Source organism: Lolium rigidum, chromosome 7 (genome assembly GCF_022539505.1).
Source record: "Lolium rigidum isolate FL_2022 chromosome 7, APGP_CSIRO_Lrig_0.1, whole genome shotgun sequence".
NCBI lineage: Eukaryota > Viridiplantae > Streptophyta > Magnoliopsida > Poales > Poaceae > Lolium > Lolium rigidum.
The window spans coordinates 296,636,600-296,656,650 of NC_061514.1; the positions used below are offsets into that span (position 1 = coordinate 296,636,600).

Consider the following 20,051-nt stretch of genomic DNA (forward strand, 5'->3'; position numbering starts at 1 on the left):
ACCAAATTTCATTAGTACATAGGATTAATTCTCCTGAGTTGGGCGGGCCAATTTGTTGCGCCAAGTTCTTCTAAGATGTTTCATCAGGATTACTATCAGATCCAAGCATGAGGGGTGCACCAAGTTCTTGTAAGATGTTTCAGCAGGATTACTATCACATCCTAGCGCTGGTTGTAATGTATTTGTACAACTCATTTACAGCCCGCTGGTAGAAATAAACTAACACACCAAACAAATACTAAACATGAACCGATGAGTTCACTATTACTACTTATTACTTACAAAATGTACAACATTCCAGCGCCAATCTCGCTACTTGACTTCACTGTTTTCTTGCTGTACACCACTCATCCCTAGCCGAAACTAAACCTAGAAACTACAGAAATCTAGTTCACGCAAGAACACAAACCCTATCCTAACGGTTGATAATGTACATGATACCGCCGACTAACAAAATTCCACTTTTCAGACATATCTACACCATGCCAGAAAGCTCCCAAAACGACAGCTTGTCAGCATCATGTGGTTGAGAACCTGCCACTCTCACAACCGGGTACTACATTGTCCAGAATCTATCCGGGTCAGGGCTGAATAAGGAATAATCCTGGATCTCCAGATTTGCTACATGCCAATTGACCAGTCCCGCCTGGAGTGCCTTGACAAGAAACAGGACGATGGGTAGTATCCACCATTCATCGTCATCCCTAACTTTGAAGCTGCAGACGCGCGAAAAAACAAACAGATCAGTACTGGAATTCGATTGAAATTCTATCACCACAATTACATAAGGAATCTGACCTTCTGGTGCTTGATGCATGAGCTGAAGATGACGCCAAAGAAGTTAGCCCAGAGTACAACGCACCACAGATGATTGCTACAATCTGCAACGAAATAAGACATACATCTCTGATGAGCCTGTTACATCATCTCTATATGGATACATAGATATTAACTCTTGCAACGGAGTTCAAAACAATAGCAATACAAATAACATACTCCCTACGGTTCGAAATAATTGCCCAAAAATGGATGTATATACATCCATTTTTGGGCAATTATTTTGAACTGGAGGGAGTACATATTTTTTGTTCAGGAAATAAGATATATAAGAGCTCAAGGAAAAAAAAGACTTACAATGTTTATGACAGAAGTAATATTCCAAAGTGTAAAAATACGGGTCACGGAAGATCTTTTTGGTCCTCGACTGAAAAGCGCATTCAGACCAGCGAGGAAAGGAGAAAGCAAAGCAAGGGGTGGAATAAGCAATACAGCAAGGAAAGCCCCGACGGATATCCAGTAGTATTGTACGAGCATAAGCAATGTGATGGAAAAATCACCAACAAGTAATATACAGATAAGCAGCTGCAATGCTTCCTGAAATGTCAAAGCAAGGCCACTGTTAAGGTGATTGGCATGTAACGGCATGACCAACTATGTGCTTATTATAGAAACGGTCCAGTGGTTACTTACCGCATAGTCAATAGGCCTGCAATTTTGCAACAGCAGCGAGAAAGGGAAGAGATAATCTCTTTTACAGTCCAGAGACTTGAGTGTTTCTTCGTTTATGACCACACCATTCACTCCGCCTGACAACCGCTTTCTTGAAACAGCATAGCTTGTGCAAGGCTGCTCCTGATTTGCCTGCTTGGATTTCTGTACTGGAACTGCAATTTTTTTCCTGCAGAATTAAAATTAAAGTTATTTTACACAGCATCGGAATATTTTTTCCAAGACATGCTATTGTAGTTGGTTTACCTTGAACGGTCACCAGAGTCTGGGGCATGCTCATGATGGTGTTGGCTCTTATAGAAGTGTTCATTCACCGCTACAACAATACCTAGCTGGTAATAACCAGAAGCAGTGGTCTGAAACCACCCTAGCTCAACTCGAACACCATGTCGCTCAAGTTGGGGATTCCCATGACTATTAATCCAAGAAATGACCGGTTCCAAAGTTGACCGGATGCTGCCTTTCTTTACTGTCCTCAGTTGAGCATTTAAGCCAGCAACTAATCTGTTCCAGATCGCAGTAGATATGTACTGGCAAAATAAGAGAGACACTAGGAGTGTTTAACACAAGAAATGCATTTCATAATCATATATAACAAATAAAATGATAATAAGCACCTGAGGCTCAAAAACACTAGAATATAATGCCAAAACCAAATACTCCCTCCGTTGAAAAAAAAAATGCTGCTCAAGTTTGTCTAGATACGATTGTATCTAGACATGTTTTTAGTGTGTAGACACATCCGTACCTAGAAAGTACACTAACCTCGGGGCATATAGCTAATGTGATAATTTGCCTGAGTTGATGCATATCAACTACGGCAAATTGTCAAAAGTACACTAACCTCGGGGCAAATTATACAAAGATTTAAACGATAATATGCATTACTTCAGCCAAAAACCATATCCTGATCAACGACTCGCACATTTTTCACTTGGACAACGTGTGACATAATTGGAAAACTTGAAGCATATCCTCATGAAGCAGTAACATAATTGGAAAACATGTGACTACTACCTATTCCTGATGTAGTAGTAAGTAGTAACATGATCGGAAAACCTGGAACATATCCATAAGGGACAAAACTGAGATGTCCTGGGCATCACCATTAAGTTGTAAATAAATTACCTGGCCAAGAAGATTCGACAGCAATGCATCGCTGTGTAGGTAGTATGGGGACATATAGCTCCCGTCACCACCAAAAATTAAACACATGGGAAACCTCTTTTGGATTGTGGATGTTACGTCAAGTCGTTTCTCATCACCTCCCAGAAAGAAATCAATGTAAGCAACCATCAAGTCTGGTGTAGAACCAACCTGTTAAATTCAACCAATTAGGTGTGTAATGGACCTATTGGTCTGCAACAAACGATAATTAACCAATTTCCCTCAATTCCTCACAAGCTGCTAGTCAAATTTCAGGTTAAAGAACCAAGGATCATTATCATTCCGATCAGGTGCTAAGAGTATTTTAATGAACTGAAATAATCTATCTCTGAACACCAATTACAGGTCTATTTCGTAACGTTTGGGTACAAATTAAGATACATTTCTAGTATTACCATTATACTGAAACTCAGCTGAGCTCGACTTACTTCCTATCTGAACTGAACAATGCTGCTTCATCCAGCCAGTTCTGATTTTATAAACATTTACATCATTATGGCTGGTTTTAATACTGAATGGCATGACTAAATTCTGTTACTGACCTTCAAGCCTTTATATAGAGCACGTGATCTGCAAGAGCGGAGACATGAATGATCGTATTCAGATTTAACATATTCTTGAAGACGATGACTTTTCTTTCTTCTGCGCCATTGTTTCCAAGACCAGGCACAAGGATATGCAAGTACTGAAAGAATACTATGGACGGAACCTTCCCACCACTCAAAGGCTGCAACCAAGTTGATTTCATCGATAAAACGGTTAAAAGCATCTTCATACCTGCGTAAAAGGACAGTATTGTCACCTACAGTGAGGAGTTACATGTATAATTGAAGTATACACGGGAACATTGACCATTGTTCTCTCGCGACATATGCGCCATTAAATAAGTAACAATATTTCAGCAAGATCAATTTGCTAAGTTTCATGCACCAACCAGTATAACCAAAAGCCCGAACTGATGGAAAGAAGGTGGGCAATCCACATACAATGTAACACCCCCTCTCACATGTGACTCTATGAGGCCTCGTGGACGGAAAGAGGGCAAAAGCAATTTCTTATTAAATTTCAAAAGCCGAGACTTGAACCCAATCCTCTGTTCCGATACCATGTTAAGTTTCATGCACCAACCAGTAGAACCAAAAGCCTGAACTGATGAAAAGGTGGGAAATCCGCATATACTGTAACACAATTCAGGTAAGTAGTACCTCCCATTAATAGATCACAATAGTTGAACTATTCCCAGAAAATATCAATTGAGCAAGGCCCTAATGGGTTCTTTGGATCTCAATTAAAGCTCCCATTTAGAACACAACAGTTCAAATGTTTTCAGCAAATTCCATCATTCGAAGCTAGACCCTAAAGTGTTCTTTGAGTCTTGATTTTAACATAAACCATTTTTACACTGAAGCCGCTTTTTTGGTTTTATTAAAAAAATGTAGCAGCTGTGTACCTATTGATACTAGGACCCAAGCTACAGGGACATCCAAGCTCCAATTTAAAGAATTAACAGTAAGTTAGAGGAAGGGTTACACAAAATGGGTTAACAAACAACACGTGCAATCTTTTCTGGTAGAACATCAGTGACATGTCGAAAAATTTAGAACTGATGATATATTTTTACGCTCTAAAATCTAATAGCTTTTGTGATGAATGAAAGCAGACGTATCAGTGATTATGTTACTACCTACCTCCGTTCCAATGTCAATGCTTACTAAATTTAACCAAATATATAGAAGAAAATGTGAACATCTACAATATTAAGTAATACATCATGAAAATATATCTTGGGTGAATCTATTGATACTGATTTGTTATCGTAAATGTTCATATTTTTATACCTAACATTGGTCAAACTTGGAGATGTTAACTTGTGACTAAATATATATGCCTTATTCATTGGAACAAAGTGAGTATCATAGAATCATAAGGTGAAAAGCCTTACACAATTCCAATTATAGCGTCAGGAGGTGAGTAAGGAAGATGCCACGGTTCTCGGAATGTGTTAGGCCCCATGAAGTATATTCTGTGTACATGGCTTTGTGTTTCTTCTGCCCTGCTGGCCCCAGGTACCTATTTATCAGCACAAACAAACAAAAAAAGCAAGATTCCTCAACAAATTGTACTACTAATGTCCAAGTAATTTATCATTTATAGAGTTAATTGTCCTCAACTCTTTTACAGTTGTTCGTCAAATCACATAATAAGCCTTTGGCCTTTGATCTATTAAAACTGATGTTTGTGTATGTTGAGGAAGACAGTAGTAATACAGTGAATAATATTCTCACGATGGAACCAGGAAATTATCCCTTCCTTCTCAACAGTTATTCTGCGTTAGAAGTCAAGTTTCTGTGATTTCATCGATTGTAAAGACACCAGGATGATACAATGATGGTCACATAAAGCACATATAATTATTTCAATCTTCTTTTTTTAGAAAGACATGTTTAGTAAGTGTGCAAGTGCATGTGACTAATTTGCTCAATGTCCTAGATCTAGTATTCTTTACAGTTGCCCTAGATGACTACATAAGATTATAATGTATCTGTTCAAAAAAAAAGATTATAATGTATGAAATGGACTATATACCTCAGCCAGTGAAAGCAAAAATGGTGAAGAAGCATATGCATCATTGTGGATTGCATTTGTTGACCGGTACGTGATGTCACTCTCGCAAATCTTAACTCTTAGAGCAGTTAAGATGATTGCCAAAAGAATAATTGTAAAGAATAGGAAAATTGCAAAAGACCAAGGACCCCCAAAAGTATATACTAGTTCCTCAAGTGGTGTGTAACAATTTGGCATCTTGTACTTAGCAGATATGCACTTATACGGGCAGGATGGCTGGGTAACACCACCTAGCAAGTCAAAGTTAGTGCTTAGTTTCTTCCATGCAAAGTGGAGAAGATTGAACATAATTTCAGAAAGACAACGCAAGTCCAGAGACCTACCTCTTACATATATGAAGTCAGCACGGTTTGGAAGACCATTCAAAGAACAAGGGGCACAGAGAGATGAGTTGGACCCAACAACATTTTTATATGTGCCAACTGGGCATTCCTGGAAATAGTTATAGTCAGTCAATAGTTTCGAACGAACTAATGAAATGTCATTTGATAGTGTTAGACAGCATAATGCATTTGAAGGAGGAAGCCGCCTTGTGGGCACAGGCTGGAGCACTTGGCCTGAGAGCCGTGTTGCCGACAAGCTGGGATGTACACTAGGAAACTCCTTTTGTTTTAACACCTCTTAGGAGACTTGTTCGCTTTTTCTCGAAAAAAAATTGACTTGAGGTTTTTCTTATTTTGGAAGTACTTTGCAATTAATGGTCAAAAATTTAAAAATGTTAACCGCGTGGGTCCCTCAGTGACCTATACTAGAGGCAGGGCAGAGGATTATTTGGTTGCACAGTATTCACCATGTCAAAACTATGTACTCATATTAGTTTATAAGTACAGACAAAAATCTTAAGACACTTCAATCCTTCAAAGTCCAGTACAGAGCATGTGTAACAGTGCAAGTGAGGGTGGTCCAGCTACTCCGTACCACATATCATAAACTTAAGATAAACAGGGAGAATAACCAGACACATGTCCAACTGTTTTTTCTAACATGCCATGTAAACTATTGCTTATGGATTGTTTACTTTTGATCAATGAACAGTTGGCCATTTAATACTGCTAAAGATAATGAACAATAACATACTCACTCCGTTTATAATTATCATGTGTTCTAGGTTAAGTCGAACTTTATAAAGTTGAATCAATATATATGAAAATATATCAACATTTAAAATGTAAAATGAATATTATTTGAATAATCATAGAATATATTTTTCATATTATATGCATTTGGTATTATAGATGTCGATATTTTTTCAGATATTTTGGTCAAACTTTATAAAGTTTTACTTCGACTAAACCCAGAACGCAGGGTAGTAAAAAACAGAGGCAGTATAAGCATCTTAACCTCCTATCTTCGTGGACAGTCCAATTTGGTGAACTGAACGGATTATTAAGACCAGAACTGGAACTGGAAATAAATGCCTGGGCCACAAAAGTTACCTGTGTGTCTCACTGATCAATTAGTATAAGGATATAGCAGCTCCCTCTACTCGGCACAATCTACCTGGTACCTACAAACCCTTCACTGGGTGAACTGTCCTTTGGTGTCACAAATCCCCATGGGAAGCCAATGCATGTCTCGGGTGCAAGTTCTTCCTTTGGCTTGCTTTGCAGTAATGTTGCTCAACACAGCTAAATTAGCCTTCAGATGTTCTTGTCACTAAAAACCTTACCCTTTTTTCTTAATGAAAAGATTTACAAAGCTTTTACGGCTTTCTAGAAAGAAGATTGAACGACTTTGGGAGATAGACTTAGTTTTGTGCTGCGTCCTGGGGCTGAAATGTTCTGTCCAGTGTCCACCCTACACCATACGGCCCTACCTCTTCTTTTTCTTTTCCCTTTGATGAAAATATTCTTGAGTTCACTATACTATTTAACGGAAATAGATGCAAAGACTTCACATGCACTAGAAAAAAAAACAGGTAAAATAAACTAATATATGCATCAAGATGAATACTAGATAGCACTTAACTAAACAAATCAAGGCTCAAGTTACCAATACCAGCCAACAGCTCAGAAGTTTTATCTATGAAAGCTGGATGAACATGGTGAGTTTAGTGCTCTTACATCACAAAAGGTTCCATATAGTCCTACCGGGCACTCCTTTCCTGTTACTGTTCCATTTTCTCCAAAATGCCCATCGTCATTACCAGTTCCTCCACTACAGAATAGAACAGCAATTGGAGGTTAGCACTTAACTAAACAAATCAAGGCTCAAGGCAGTGCAAAAATGAAGTTCCATGAAAAATAAATGCTATAGATTTATCCCGTGTAGGTCACACAGATAGTAGTCATTGCATTTCATGCTTGGTTGTACATATACTTCTATCTATAGGCGCGCTTTTTTAACCATGCTTTAGAGAGAGAAGTATATGTACAAAGACGCAACCTCGTCTGTAATTGTCATTGGCTTTTACTACTCCCTCCGTTCACTAATATAAGATGTTTTAGTTTTTTGTAGATTTATCTTTTTTTTAACCTTTGGACAGTAGGGAAGGCCCCTACTGCTTTCTATATTTCATATAAACACCAGCTTAGTACATAATTCCATTGTGTGTGGAAGAGCTATAGAGATGTGATCAAGGAGTTTATGAAACTATGTAGTTCCTCTTTGGTTCTATGAACTAGAAGCCCAAAGGCAGTGCAAAATCTAGCCTTCCAAGAGCTAGTGTCCGGCGTAATTCCCTGGAAAAGAAGGCATTGCGTTCCTTCCAGATGGACCATGCAGAAATCATGAAAGTTTCTTTGAACATGAGTTTAGAAGATTTATCTATTTTGATATGTATCTAGTCTATTTTTAGTGTGCAGAATCACTCATTATGATGTGTATCTAGCTCACTTTGAAATGTCTAAAACGTCTTATATTGTGAACAGAGGGAGTACATGATTGCATACCTTGATTCAATTGTACCATTGATAGAAGCAATCTGAACAAATTCATCTCCAGTAGCAATATTTGACCAGTGAAAGTGTATCCTGCCACCGCCACCGCCACCTCCGCCATGTATGCCTCCTTCGCCACCAGATGCTGACAATGCTGAATTTTTCTCTACCAGAAGCCATTGAAGAAAAAAAAGGATTGTTCCTCCAGAACCACCACCAATGCCACCTTTAAAGGTCCCATTGGATTCTCCAGTTATGCCTCTATTGCTTTCACCATTAGAGCTCACAGATCCATATATTGACAATCTTGCAAGTGGCCATTTCGTGGACCCAATGACTGCATAAGGAAATTGACAGAATTGAAAAGAAAAGTTGTATCAAAAGCTTCACAAAGTAAACATACTTATTTCCAGAAGAAAACTGAAAAAGAAAGGTTTGCTAAGTCAGAGTTGGTAGAATATGCTTCCATTGTGCAGCGCTATGCATGTCAAGCACGGAATAAAAATATGCTGACACTTAACTCGTATAATGCTATTAACGAGCTTCAAGAAAAACAAAAGGAAACCCATATACAGGCCTATCTTCAGCATGGTATAAATCTCATAGTGGATCAACGTCAAGACCACATAAAATAGTACAGACCTATTAATCCCCCGCCAGTACTGTGGTCAGCTGACTCAACAGAACCGCTACCACTTCCTAGCTCACATGGAAGATAGGAATTGCCATATTGTTGACCTCCTTCACTTATCATTCCATTGTAAATCCCTACACCACCCTGGCCTCCATGACCAGCACCACCACCAGCTCCATACTTAAGGAATGTTCCTCTACCAATTCCTTCCATACAACCTATAAGAGGATCCGCTGAGTGAACAGAGTTACAACATTGATAAAAGATATTCCAGTTCTTTACTGATCACAAAACGAAACACTGAATCACCTAACTCTGAGGCACTTATTGCACCATCATTTGTAACAGTCACGGTTCTTGCTCGATGAATGTGAATTATACTCCCCCTGACTATGCCACCAACAGTTATGTCTTCAACACGGCAAATCTGCAAAACGTGAATATCTTACAAGGAAAGCTACAACAAAACTTGTACTCGAAACTGCAATATAGCCAGATCCAAAAAAATAAAAAATAAAACCACAAACACAGCTATGAAAAAAGTATAAACATAGTGTTATTTCTGTTTGCAGGATGGAATATTTCTTGGGTCTGTGGTAACATGAAGGTGTATTGTTTACCACCCTCACCATGTTACTAACAAGAGGTGGTTTCCTCTTGTCTATCCATTTGATATGTTTGTTGACCTGGGTTAGGTATAATCTATGAAACCATACAGGTTTACAGATCTGCATGTTTTGCATTCTGGCGGTCGAGTCAGTGTTGCATAAAAAAAAATGCAGTGCAATGCAATCTCTACTGAATGATAGTGAAGGTTGGAGTGCATGTATCAAATTTGACGTGGTAATATGGTATACAACACATTTCAACAGGCAAAGCTTTCAGACACATCTAGGAATGATTATGCAAAGGCACAAACGTAACTAAAAGGTGTCGTCATGCTTCCTTGCCAAAAGCTCTTTCTTATATAGAAGATCTACAAGATAGTGAAAATTTGGAGTTTCCATCAGAAGAGAATGTCACAGCAAACAATTCTTACTTGGATTGTAAAGGACAAGGAGCTGTTAACATGGCAATCATCAGGGGGTGCGATTAACTCAGTAGGGCATGTTTTACTTTCACAGACCGAAAGTGCATCCCTGATATCAAAAGATGTCAATCCACAGCATTGCTTAGAAGCAACTAAAGATCATTAATTTACATTGAAACATCAGAACTCACAAGGTGCTTTGAACATCCTCATCTATAGGAGCCTGGACAAGGGAGCCAGGACCGACCTGCTCATACATCAAGAGAAGTTGTCATCACAAGTTGCAACACGCAGAATAAATGTTAAAGCACACATGTTAGTTCGGCTGATAATATGGACCAGCTGAACACTAAGCAAGGCAAAAGGAAAAACAAGAAATGCAGTTGCACAGGATTAAGAAAGAACCACGGAAAGTGGATTTACTTGTTTCCAGAGCATCCCAAATAATAATTGGATCAGGAGATCAATACAACTATGCAAGTGGTTCAAACAAGGTACGCAAACACTAGGAAACGACAGTGCTTCCCAAGATATCTATAATGCTGAAAGCTGACAAGCAGCATGAATAATAAGAACAGAAGATACCCTAAAAAAGAACATAACGTCATTAACCAACCAACACTCTTCCTATAAATGGCATAGGCAGTAATTAGGAATGCGAACCTATAAAATAGTATCACTGCTTTTGTTTCCATGGTGAAATAGTTGCAGTGCTTTGTATATGAAATTATGCAGACTGTCATACAAATAAACATTGTCACCAGCAAGGAGGCCACAATCAGAAGCTACAAACAAATAAACTTTGTCTCCAGCAAGGAGACAATTCCAGGCCTTCACATGTTACAATTCTCTTCCCACTAGCATGGACAACAGATCCTCGGACCTCGGTGTTTTCAAGTTACTTGGGTTTGAGAACTCTGGTCTTGATTCTGGCCATGAAGCTCAACAAGGCAAGCATTGACCATTTTATGGGTTTGTGTCGTGGTGGGGCCAGCTTAGGTTTCTTCCATAAATCAGGTTTCAAGGCTTACATACTAGAAGTCCAAAAATTCCTTTCGTATCAAGTTTGTTGTAAACTCCCCAAATCCTCGAGAGGGCCCAAGTTCAAAAGACTATACAAGTGAGAAGCTCAAGCTTACATTCAAACAAACAGGGCTTAACTAAGTTCCAACTAAGTTTAAAAAAAACTAAATCAAGTCATAAACAGATCATCAGATCCTCCACTCTATTGCTGAGCCGCGTGCAGTACAGTCAAGTATTCATTATACAATCTTCGCAAAAACAAGTATTCATTATACAAGTTATATGACCTTCAAAAAATTTCAAATTGGAGAATACAGATAAGTGAAGTGTCCTACATAATGTTGTATATATTATACCATGTTTCTGCCTGGAGAAGGCAATACTAAACCAGGGAGGGGGAACTGGGGAAGGGTATAGTATTTACATAAGTACCAGTACTTCATTGCACAAAAACTGAATAGGTAGTGTTTATATTATAATCTTACTTCAATGTTGTAAAACAAAGATAGAAACAGTTGCCGCGCTTTGATTTCATCTCCAGGACCACTCAAGTTAAGAAGACCTTGTCCATAGACTCCCAGAGCAGCATTTGAAGATATCACTGATCCATGCTGTCAGAACAACATAGAAAACTGAACTTGCAGTACTACGAAAAGAACTTTTTGCCAGTAAGTCTTTCAAACAAACACAAAAAGAACATTTTGCCAGTAAGTTTCTCAAACAAACATACCTTGAGTACAACAAGGTTTCTTGCCTCAAGCATAGATGTAAGAACAACATCCTTAGCCCCACCATCTATCTGAATCTTTGAATCCCACATTAAGAGCACCTTCACGTACATTCTGAAAGCACCATACACCTTCAATAACAGGAGCAAGTCAGGGCTTGCATAACATGATCATAAAGGATATTATAATGAAGTAACCATACAGTACATTTAGTACATCAGTGTCTTCCTACTGAATCCTGTTTGCAATTACAAGACACGCGCGTGCACCACACGCGCACACACAAACGAGCCCATCCTCTAATCACATGCTGAATAACGGAAACCAGGCATAATTCGGCGAATTTCACTAAATTCCTACTGAACACACACCTAAGCGTGTTTAAATGTGAGCACCAGGATCTGAACCCCGGAGGGTGGAGTCATTGCCCCCACAACACCACCCCATCAAGAAGTTGGTTCTCATCTTTCAGTTGAATATAACGCTTTCATGTCTACAAGTGTTGGACGCATGACAGTTCCCCAATACTTCTCCTGCATGTTTCAGAGCCATGTAAAGAAGCCATGGCAGATCACATGTTGGAATATTGTTAATTTTCATGTCTGACAGATTAAGGCCTCAAGTTTGGAGCAAATATATCACGTAGTTGAGCAGCTGGTAATGTAGTTGTTGCACACAGTTGGTAGAGCAATATCAAACTCACCTGGGCGGAAGATTAGATATTCAAGAGGGTAATCACATCAGCTTAATACTCAACATATTTACTACATACAGCATGGTGCAGCTCGGTGGGTGAAATTTACAGATGAAAATTCCTAGTTGTGTCATAGGGCACTGAAATTTGCAGGCATTAAAGCACTCCCCACCGACGTACTCATGCCCGTTGCTCCAAAAAAAAATATACATGCACTTTATTTTGTCATAATTCCTCGCAAACAAATTAGTGATTTTTTTTAAGAAATACTGGTGCACAATTGCCTTGGAAGCCTTGAATTCTATAAACAATTAAACATAGTAAGACTCTTCTTTGAAATAATTTATAGTGCACCAACCCATCCTTTAAGTTGGTGCCTAAGGAAAACTCTCGATCATTTCAAAGCCAAGGAGAGACCTTCAGCACACAAATACATAATTTGCTATAGATGAACTGATTACTATGTGATGCATATGAATAATTATTTATGACCATCAACAAAAGATATGTATACAATAAGGCATACCTTTATAACAGAGTCACTCATTAGAAGCTCTTCCGCAACCAGCTCAAACTCTGATATTGGATTGTCAGATAACCCAAAGCAGATGCTACCGTTACTAAGTAGCCTTATTTGCCCAGTCACCTGATAAATAGAAAATAGGAGAAAATAAAAATAGTTAATATAATAATGCAAATGGAGATAGAAATAGGAAGGTGTCAAATAACAACAATCAGCAGGTAAAGAGAAGGAAAGCACAACAGATATAAAGGGCATGGAATCCCATTGAAACAGATTTCGAAAGGAGCGCAATGAAAAATTTGAACATGTATGATATGCATAGACTTCATTGCTTGCTCAGGTCCACAAAGAATATATATCCTACTACGAATTATTTAGTGTCCCATGTTAATAGAAATGTTATGACCAACAAATAAATTAAACAATTTAGCCAAAACTTAGATTTACAAGAAATGTGGGAATCAATGTTACAAACAGTGAGTGTTGACACTCTATTGCATGCCAGTGCGGGACAGACTGACAGTGATGGAGCTAGGGGAACATGTAAGTCTTTTAGTAGCTACTCCAATGGGAGATTCCTTGCTTACAAAGCTAGTATTAAAGGACTGTGTTATTACGAGAGCAGATCAGGAAATGAAGTTGGATCTAATAGTTTTAGACTTTCTATATTTGGATGCTGGTATGGATTGGTTGTCTGCATACCATGCTCGTGTGGATTGTGTTTTAGGAAGATAGTGACTCAACACCCTGTAAACCATCGTCTGAACTTGTTGGGGTGTGTGATGAATATCCCGCTCGAATCTCGGCCATTCATGCCACTCCAGCTACTAGAGTATAGCAACTTTCGCTACCTTGACTCTTCTTGTTATTATCCAGACCCATCAAGTCATTCAAAAGCAAAGAAAGAAAGATGAATAAGCAAAGCGAAGGCCAAGCCTGATCTCCCTTTCCCTTGATATGGCGGACTCCTAAAATAGGCTTTCTTTGTTCGTATGATTTTTAAGAATACTATAATAAGCCAGCAGGGGCTTTGTACCCTCCCAGGCTCCCATGCTGGTACAACGAGCACCGCCAAACTTTTCTTCGTCGCAAGGAACCCATGGTGCAGCAGTAGCATTGCAAAGCGCTAGCTCAGATAATAAGTTGACCGAGTACTGGGATTTTAATTGACCTGAAGGTAAGTAAATAGAGTGGCTAAGTTGTGTTGGTGGGTTTTCGGTTCATTCCATATAAGAAATACTAGGGCACCAGGCAGCCAAGCTAGCCAAGTCAAGCTAAGAGAGTCTGAGATACTACTCTCAACGATGACGCGATTGCAAGGCACGGGCACAGGGCGGGCAGCGCAACGAGAAACTCTAGTAACAAGCTGGCAACATGCGCGGGAAAATCTCCTATAACAGATCACCTCCATATTTAACATATTCATCACCGGATGTCACTTGCCCACATTGTTTTCACATGAGCTAAGAGAGTCTGAGACACTACTCTCAACGATGATGCGATTGCAAGGCACGGGCACAGGGCGGGCAGCGCAACGAGAAACTCTAGTAGCAAGCTGGCAACATGCGCGGGAAAATCTCCTATAACCGATCACCTCCATATTTAGCATATTCATCACCGGATGTCACTTGACCACATTGTTTGGACCCTTTGATGGTCAAATCCTATAAGTGTGACTGAGAACATAGGGACATGACAAGGAAGTTCAAGAAGTGCTACTCTTCAACAGCTCATGTCAAAACCTAGTCCAAATATCTAACACCACTTTACAGTCACATTAGCTTGTTGAGAACAATAAGATATAAATTTGAAATACTAGACAATAGCCCAGGGTGTAGGGAGGTGGTGTCTCCTTGCCAACCTAGATTCGACCCCTGTGAGAATTAAACCTCATTGATTTATTTCGCCTAGCGAATAAAGCAGTATTGCCTTCTTAACAATGTGTGAGGGGTCCTAGTACCCTTAGTGCCATTATTAACACATCATATACCAATTTGCCGTGTCAATATTTGCGAATAGTTATTATTGAAAATATATTTACAGAAGAAACTGCAAATTAGGACCTGTTCAGAAGTCCTCCGCTCCTACACAGCACTTCCGGAGCGGACGGAGCTACCGTTCATTTGTAGGGAGTCGCTAAAGTCCAGCTCTACGAGCTCCGTGAATTTCCACGGAGTGGAAGACTTCCAAACAGGTCCTTAGTGTGGTGTAGAATCAAATACTAAAAGAAGAAATATTAAGAAAAGTGGAATAGTGGTTGTGGTTATACAGGTACAGTATCTTTGCCCAAAAATATACATATACAACACAAGATAACCTCAGAAATTAGTCGCACGAAGGCATAGAAATTATTGATTAATGAAGAAATCATGAACGTGATGCTAGTGGGTGGGTCATAGTATTCAAACCTGTACTCTGGACCACAGCAAGGGAACCAACACCTTTGCATTGCTCTCCACAAGCACATTCGACCAAAGTTTGGTCACTGAGAAACCCAGTAATGGAGTTTCCGTGTGCGTGGTGAAGTTTCCATTGCTGACCTTTAGAGTCTCCAATGATGTATCATATATTGTACCTGCTGCACCTGCATTCTCAGGGCACCCAAAACTCTGTCCACCTGATGGATATGAAAAGTTTGCCATTGGAATACAACAAAAGAGGAATGGATTGCGTTACTAAGAAGTTCTGAAGCTAAAAAGCGCATGTATATACCAGAAACAAATGCGTCAATATTCAACACTCTGGATGGATAAGAGACATAATAGTGATAGTATAAATCGAGGTACACAGCCACAGAAAGACCTAAACTGGTGAATTTGACGATGTAGGACAATCCAGATTTAGATTAATATTTGTATGGAATGTCTAATTGAACCATTAAAAAATGTCTAGCTAAAATTTAGGCAAATAAAGGGCGAGCAACATTTTAGCTGATTTAAAACTAGGGTTCTCTAAGATTTGCCAGCTTACAAGTTACAATGACCAGGGCTAATTATCTGTTCACTTGCAGAAGAGGTTTATGAGTCCCAATATCCGATTTTCTGTCTTTTTGTCTAACTTTTTGTGTGTGCCTTTTTCACACTAATTGCTATACCACAGAACATGTGGTAATACACATATTGTGACATAAATGCACATACTTCAATATAACAGGCAACATCTCTGAGGTTCTGATGCTCAATATTAATTGATATCTTGCTCTCGATAATTTTGTTATTGATATTTAGCAGTTGTTCGATCCAGAGAAACCAGTGAGATATAAAAAAAAATGATGTTTGCAAACAAGAGCAGAGTGGTACTTTACGCAAGACAGTCCATAACAAGGCTTCATAAGTTTAACATCCAAACAGGTACAATGCATACTATGGCTATTAGCTTTAAGACCATCATGCAATATCTAAACATATAAAAACCTCACAACTCACGAGCAATGAAAAGTCCAAAGTGTTTTTGCACATCAACTAAGTCAACATAGTGCATTAATTAAGCTATCTCTACATGCGTTTAAACCTGCATGTCACACCCTTAACGCATTTTGTACAGTTACCAACTAGCCAGAGAACCAATACATGACACCACACAGTATTCAACAGTAACCAGAAATAAATATATATTGCACTTTGTGTGCAATAACTTGCCACATCAAGAAAATACTCACCATGAACTATAATTTCCAAATCTTGTTGAATGCTGTAAGATTCTAGAGATATCCTCCCACCACCGCCTCCGCCCCATCCATTACCACCAGAAGCACTTATTGTACCATTTCCATATCTAGAATGTTATACAACAAGGAACATTGTATCTCAAGGTCGCCACAGAAAGCATACAATGCAAGTATGAAGATTGCTACTTTGATTTAGTAATAATCTTATGGGGAAAATGTTTTCTGATCTTACAAAAATTAATATTTGCATATGATAATAAAATAGTAACTAATCAGGTGATCCTCAATAATCAAATACCTAGGTCTATCAAATCAATTAGAAAGCCACAGCAAGTTTGTTGCGCTGAGCAACATCAGCGACACCTTTGGTAAGCTTATGTGCATGTTCACATGGCTGGAGGTGGAAGGAGGTGAAGGAAGGAGCATGGTGGAGGCTTCAGGCAGCTACCATGCATGTAGAAGGTGACGTATGCAGATAGGAGCAGATGTGTACAGAGTTGGTCAACATCAGAAGTAGGTTATTATAAATAATAACAGGACTGATATCAAATCTTGGATCAGCGATAATGTCGGTTGGATTTCAATGGGATTTGGGTTCTGCAAAGATTTGGACGTACTGTTGGGAAGCTAAACTATTAAGGATCATAACAGGCTATGTACAGACTGCACCATTGGTGTCGCACTAGAGCATCGTAAATCTGACAACACGTAGCCATGTCACAGCTCATAAATGGATCCTTGAAGAGTATTTTCTTGAGAAAGATAATTTGTGTATAGGGTAGCATGATGAATGGCAATGTACCGAACAGCAAGTCACTGATTTGCAACTCAACCCAGCAATCGCACTCAAATTGTAGCACCACGGTACAACCAGAGTAAGTCACATAAACTCTTGATCCTTATCTGCTATTCTCTATTTTCCATGAAATAAGGGTTTTCAACTTGATCCTGAATAATGCAGATCCACCCAGTGTCTTATGAAGCAGAATGGCATGGAAACTAATGAAATTATTATCTAAAAAGTTTCTTATCTAGCATGACATCTTACGTGCACGGGGAATAATCAAGTCATGAGCATATTTACACAGATTGTATGTACATTTATTTATCTACATAGTAATCGTCCGTAGTGGCTAATTTCCATGGAATAATGCGAGGAAATAACATACTAGCAGAATATCAAAGAGGACTGGGATCCTTGTATCCAATGATTTCACATTGGTAACATAAATCGCATTGAAAACAGGTATACTAGTAATAAATTTGAAACGACTCGAGATGAAGATCTTACAGCTTGTAAGCTTGGACCATAATGCTCCCGCCGGAGCCGCCACCCCCTCTGAGACCACCGACCCCTCCTTCAGCAAGCACATCTCCATCCACACTGAGAATCTCGCTGGCCCTGAGCAGGACACGCCCCCCACCGTCCCCTCCGAGGTCCTCATCGGCCGAGAAGCTGCCCCCCTTGCTCCCGTAGCTCCACGGGCTATCCAAGTAGACCCACGCGTACACATCCCCTCCCCAGTTGGTGTCATTGGAGACCTTGCAGGACGCGCCGCGGCCGCCGTGCCCGCCGCCGGCCCCCTCGAGGCTGTGCGGCGTCCCGGACGTCTGCGGCGGGGGCTCCCCTGCGAGGCCCGTGGTGTTGACGGCCGAGCCGGCCCCCAGCGAGACGTTGCTGGCGTAGAGGCTGACCGTGCCCGCCACCACCTGCGCGCGCGCGCCCACGGCGATGCTGCCCGAGACGTTGAACGCGAGGGAGCAGCCGGGGAGTGGGCAGGCGATGGTGACGCCCGGGCCGATGGAGACGCTCCCGGCGCCGTAGAGGCAGGCGGGGGCGGAGAGGGTGGTGGTGGTGGTGAGGGAGCAGGTCGCGTCGAGGGACCCCGTGCCGTTCAGGTCGGCGCAGGTGTGGGTGGTCGCCGAGGGGCTCCCGCAGGGGAGGTCGTCCCCGTGCAGCACCGCCTCCGCATCCCCGCTGGAGGCGCCGTAGACGCCAAGCTCGGAAGGGGCCTGCCCACCGAAGCGGTCCTCGGGCCGCGGCGCCGCCGACGCGGGGAGGCCGCGGGCAAACAGGCCCGCCGCCGTGAGCAGCACGGCCCAGCAGGCAAGGCGCCCCGTCGGCATCGTCACGGCCGCCGCCGATCACTGCCGGACCAGAATCATGGTTCAGCGACGCGGTTTCTACGGGGGAGAAGTGGTCCGAGCACCGGAGCGGGCGAGCAGTTAGCGGCTCCGATTGGCACGGGTGGCGGCGGCGGCTGTGGGCGAAGATGGATCTGGATTGGGGAGTGCGAGAGGTGGGATCTATAAACCCTAGGGCGAGCGAGCGCGCGCACGAGGACGGGGAGGGAGGGGGAGATGGCGACGAAGCGGAGTGTGGTGCTCGGCGAGGCGGCGGCGGCGGCGGTGACTGGAGTACGCGGAGGAGAGAGAAAGGCCAGCTGTACTGATTTGTCGGGCGTGCGGGCGGGCGGGTCGTAAGCAAAGCGAAATTAGTCCACACTGACAGTTACTGTGCAGTAGTTTATTCAACCGGGTACCACGCCGTCATTTTCACCTCTCCTGCTCCCCCTCTTCCTCTTCTTCATCTCCCTCTCCTTGAGTTTATCTGCGATTTTGAAACATAATCAGCTTGTAAATGGTAATGTGTGAGTGAGACATGCTTTTTCTAGTACGGAAAAAAATTAGGGATGTGTTTTTGATCCCTCTGTTGAATATTTAGAGAGATAAAAAGTAATTTATCTCCTCTTCGACTTCCGCAAATGGGCGAGGGTTTGCTGACTCCCCTTACTCTGTCGTGAGAAGGGAGGATGTGCCTCCGGTCGATGGCGGGAGAGATGTAGAGAGATGGGGCCTCGGACGAAGGTGGACAGGGTGGCACGGCGAGACAATCATGCTCCTTAGGTATTGTAGACCTAATCCAGGTGACAGCATATTATCTTCTAAAAAATAGTGGGATATACACATGCGATATTGTATTCTCGATGTCGTAGTTGGCTGAAATAGTCTAGCAAGCGCCAAACCCATGGCTCCACAAGGATACAAAAGATACGCCCGGACGAGGAGAACAACGGTGTGGGATTTCCTCCTTTACCATTCAAGTTTCGTGGAAGCAACCTAGTAGTCATAACTCATTTATCCAAACTTTTTCTGCTTCTATTAGGGTTTTGATGTAAGTGCGGCCGTGTATTCTTTTTTGCCTCTTTTTTAACATTATTTTTATTTCCTCACGCTTCATCTATGTTCTTAGACGTCGATATGACCATTGTGTCTATGTTCCCCTTAATTGTGAGCTGTTGGAATATGCGGGGTGCACGTTTGGGGTTGAGCCCATATATCTCAGTCAACACTATCAGCATCTTGTTTCCATCATTATGTATTATTGGTGACTAGTTACACAACACCTTGGTAACAATGTAATCACCGTGTTAGCTCGATACCTTGATAACTTCCTAATAATCATTTTTGATAACTAGTTACTTCACGCGGGAGCGGGTCAACTATCTTATCTATCGTTTTTCCGCTAATTATGGATCTTTAAGGACAAGCGCAATAGTGATATCTTAAGA

The 20,051-nt window shown here is 41.0% G+C and overlaps 1 protein-coding gene across 1 annotated transcript; it reads right to left on the reverse strand.

Annotated features, from left to right (window-relative positions):
- Positions 1–108: 108 nt before the first annotated feature.
- Positions 109–18,606, reverse strand: LOC124673028. The gene is made up of 22 exons (XM_047209163.1): positions 17,771–18,606; positions 16,471–16,586; positions 15,221–15,429; positions 12,816–12,935; positions 11,598–11,726; positions 11,353–11,478; positions 10,036–10,091; positions 9,854–9,953; positions 9,124–9,241; positions 8,823–9,032; positions 8,193–8,517; positions 7,365–7,458; positions 5,625–5,733; positions 5,263–5,531; positions 4,619–4,746; positions 3,219–3,453; positions 2,638–2,826; positions 1,756–2,039; positions 1,471–1,678; positions 1,135–1,374; positions 799–881; positions 109–716 (listed from the first exon to the last, which is right to left on the reverse strand). Exons 1-22 carry the CDS (start codon positions 18,604–18,606, stop codon positions 557–559), a joined length of 4,344 nt encoding a protein of 1,447 aa, XP_047065119.1. The 3' UTR covers positions 109–556.
- Positions 18,607–20,051: the final 1,445 nt, after the last annotated feature.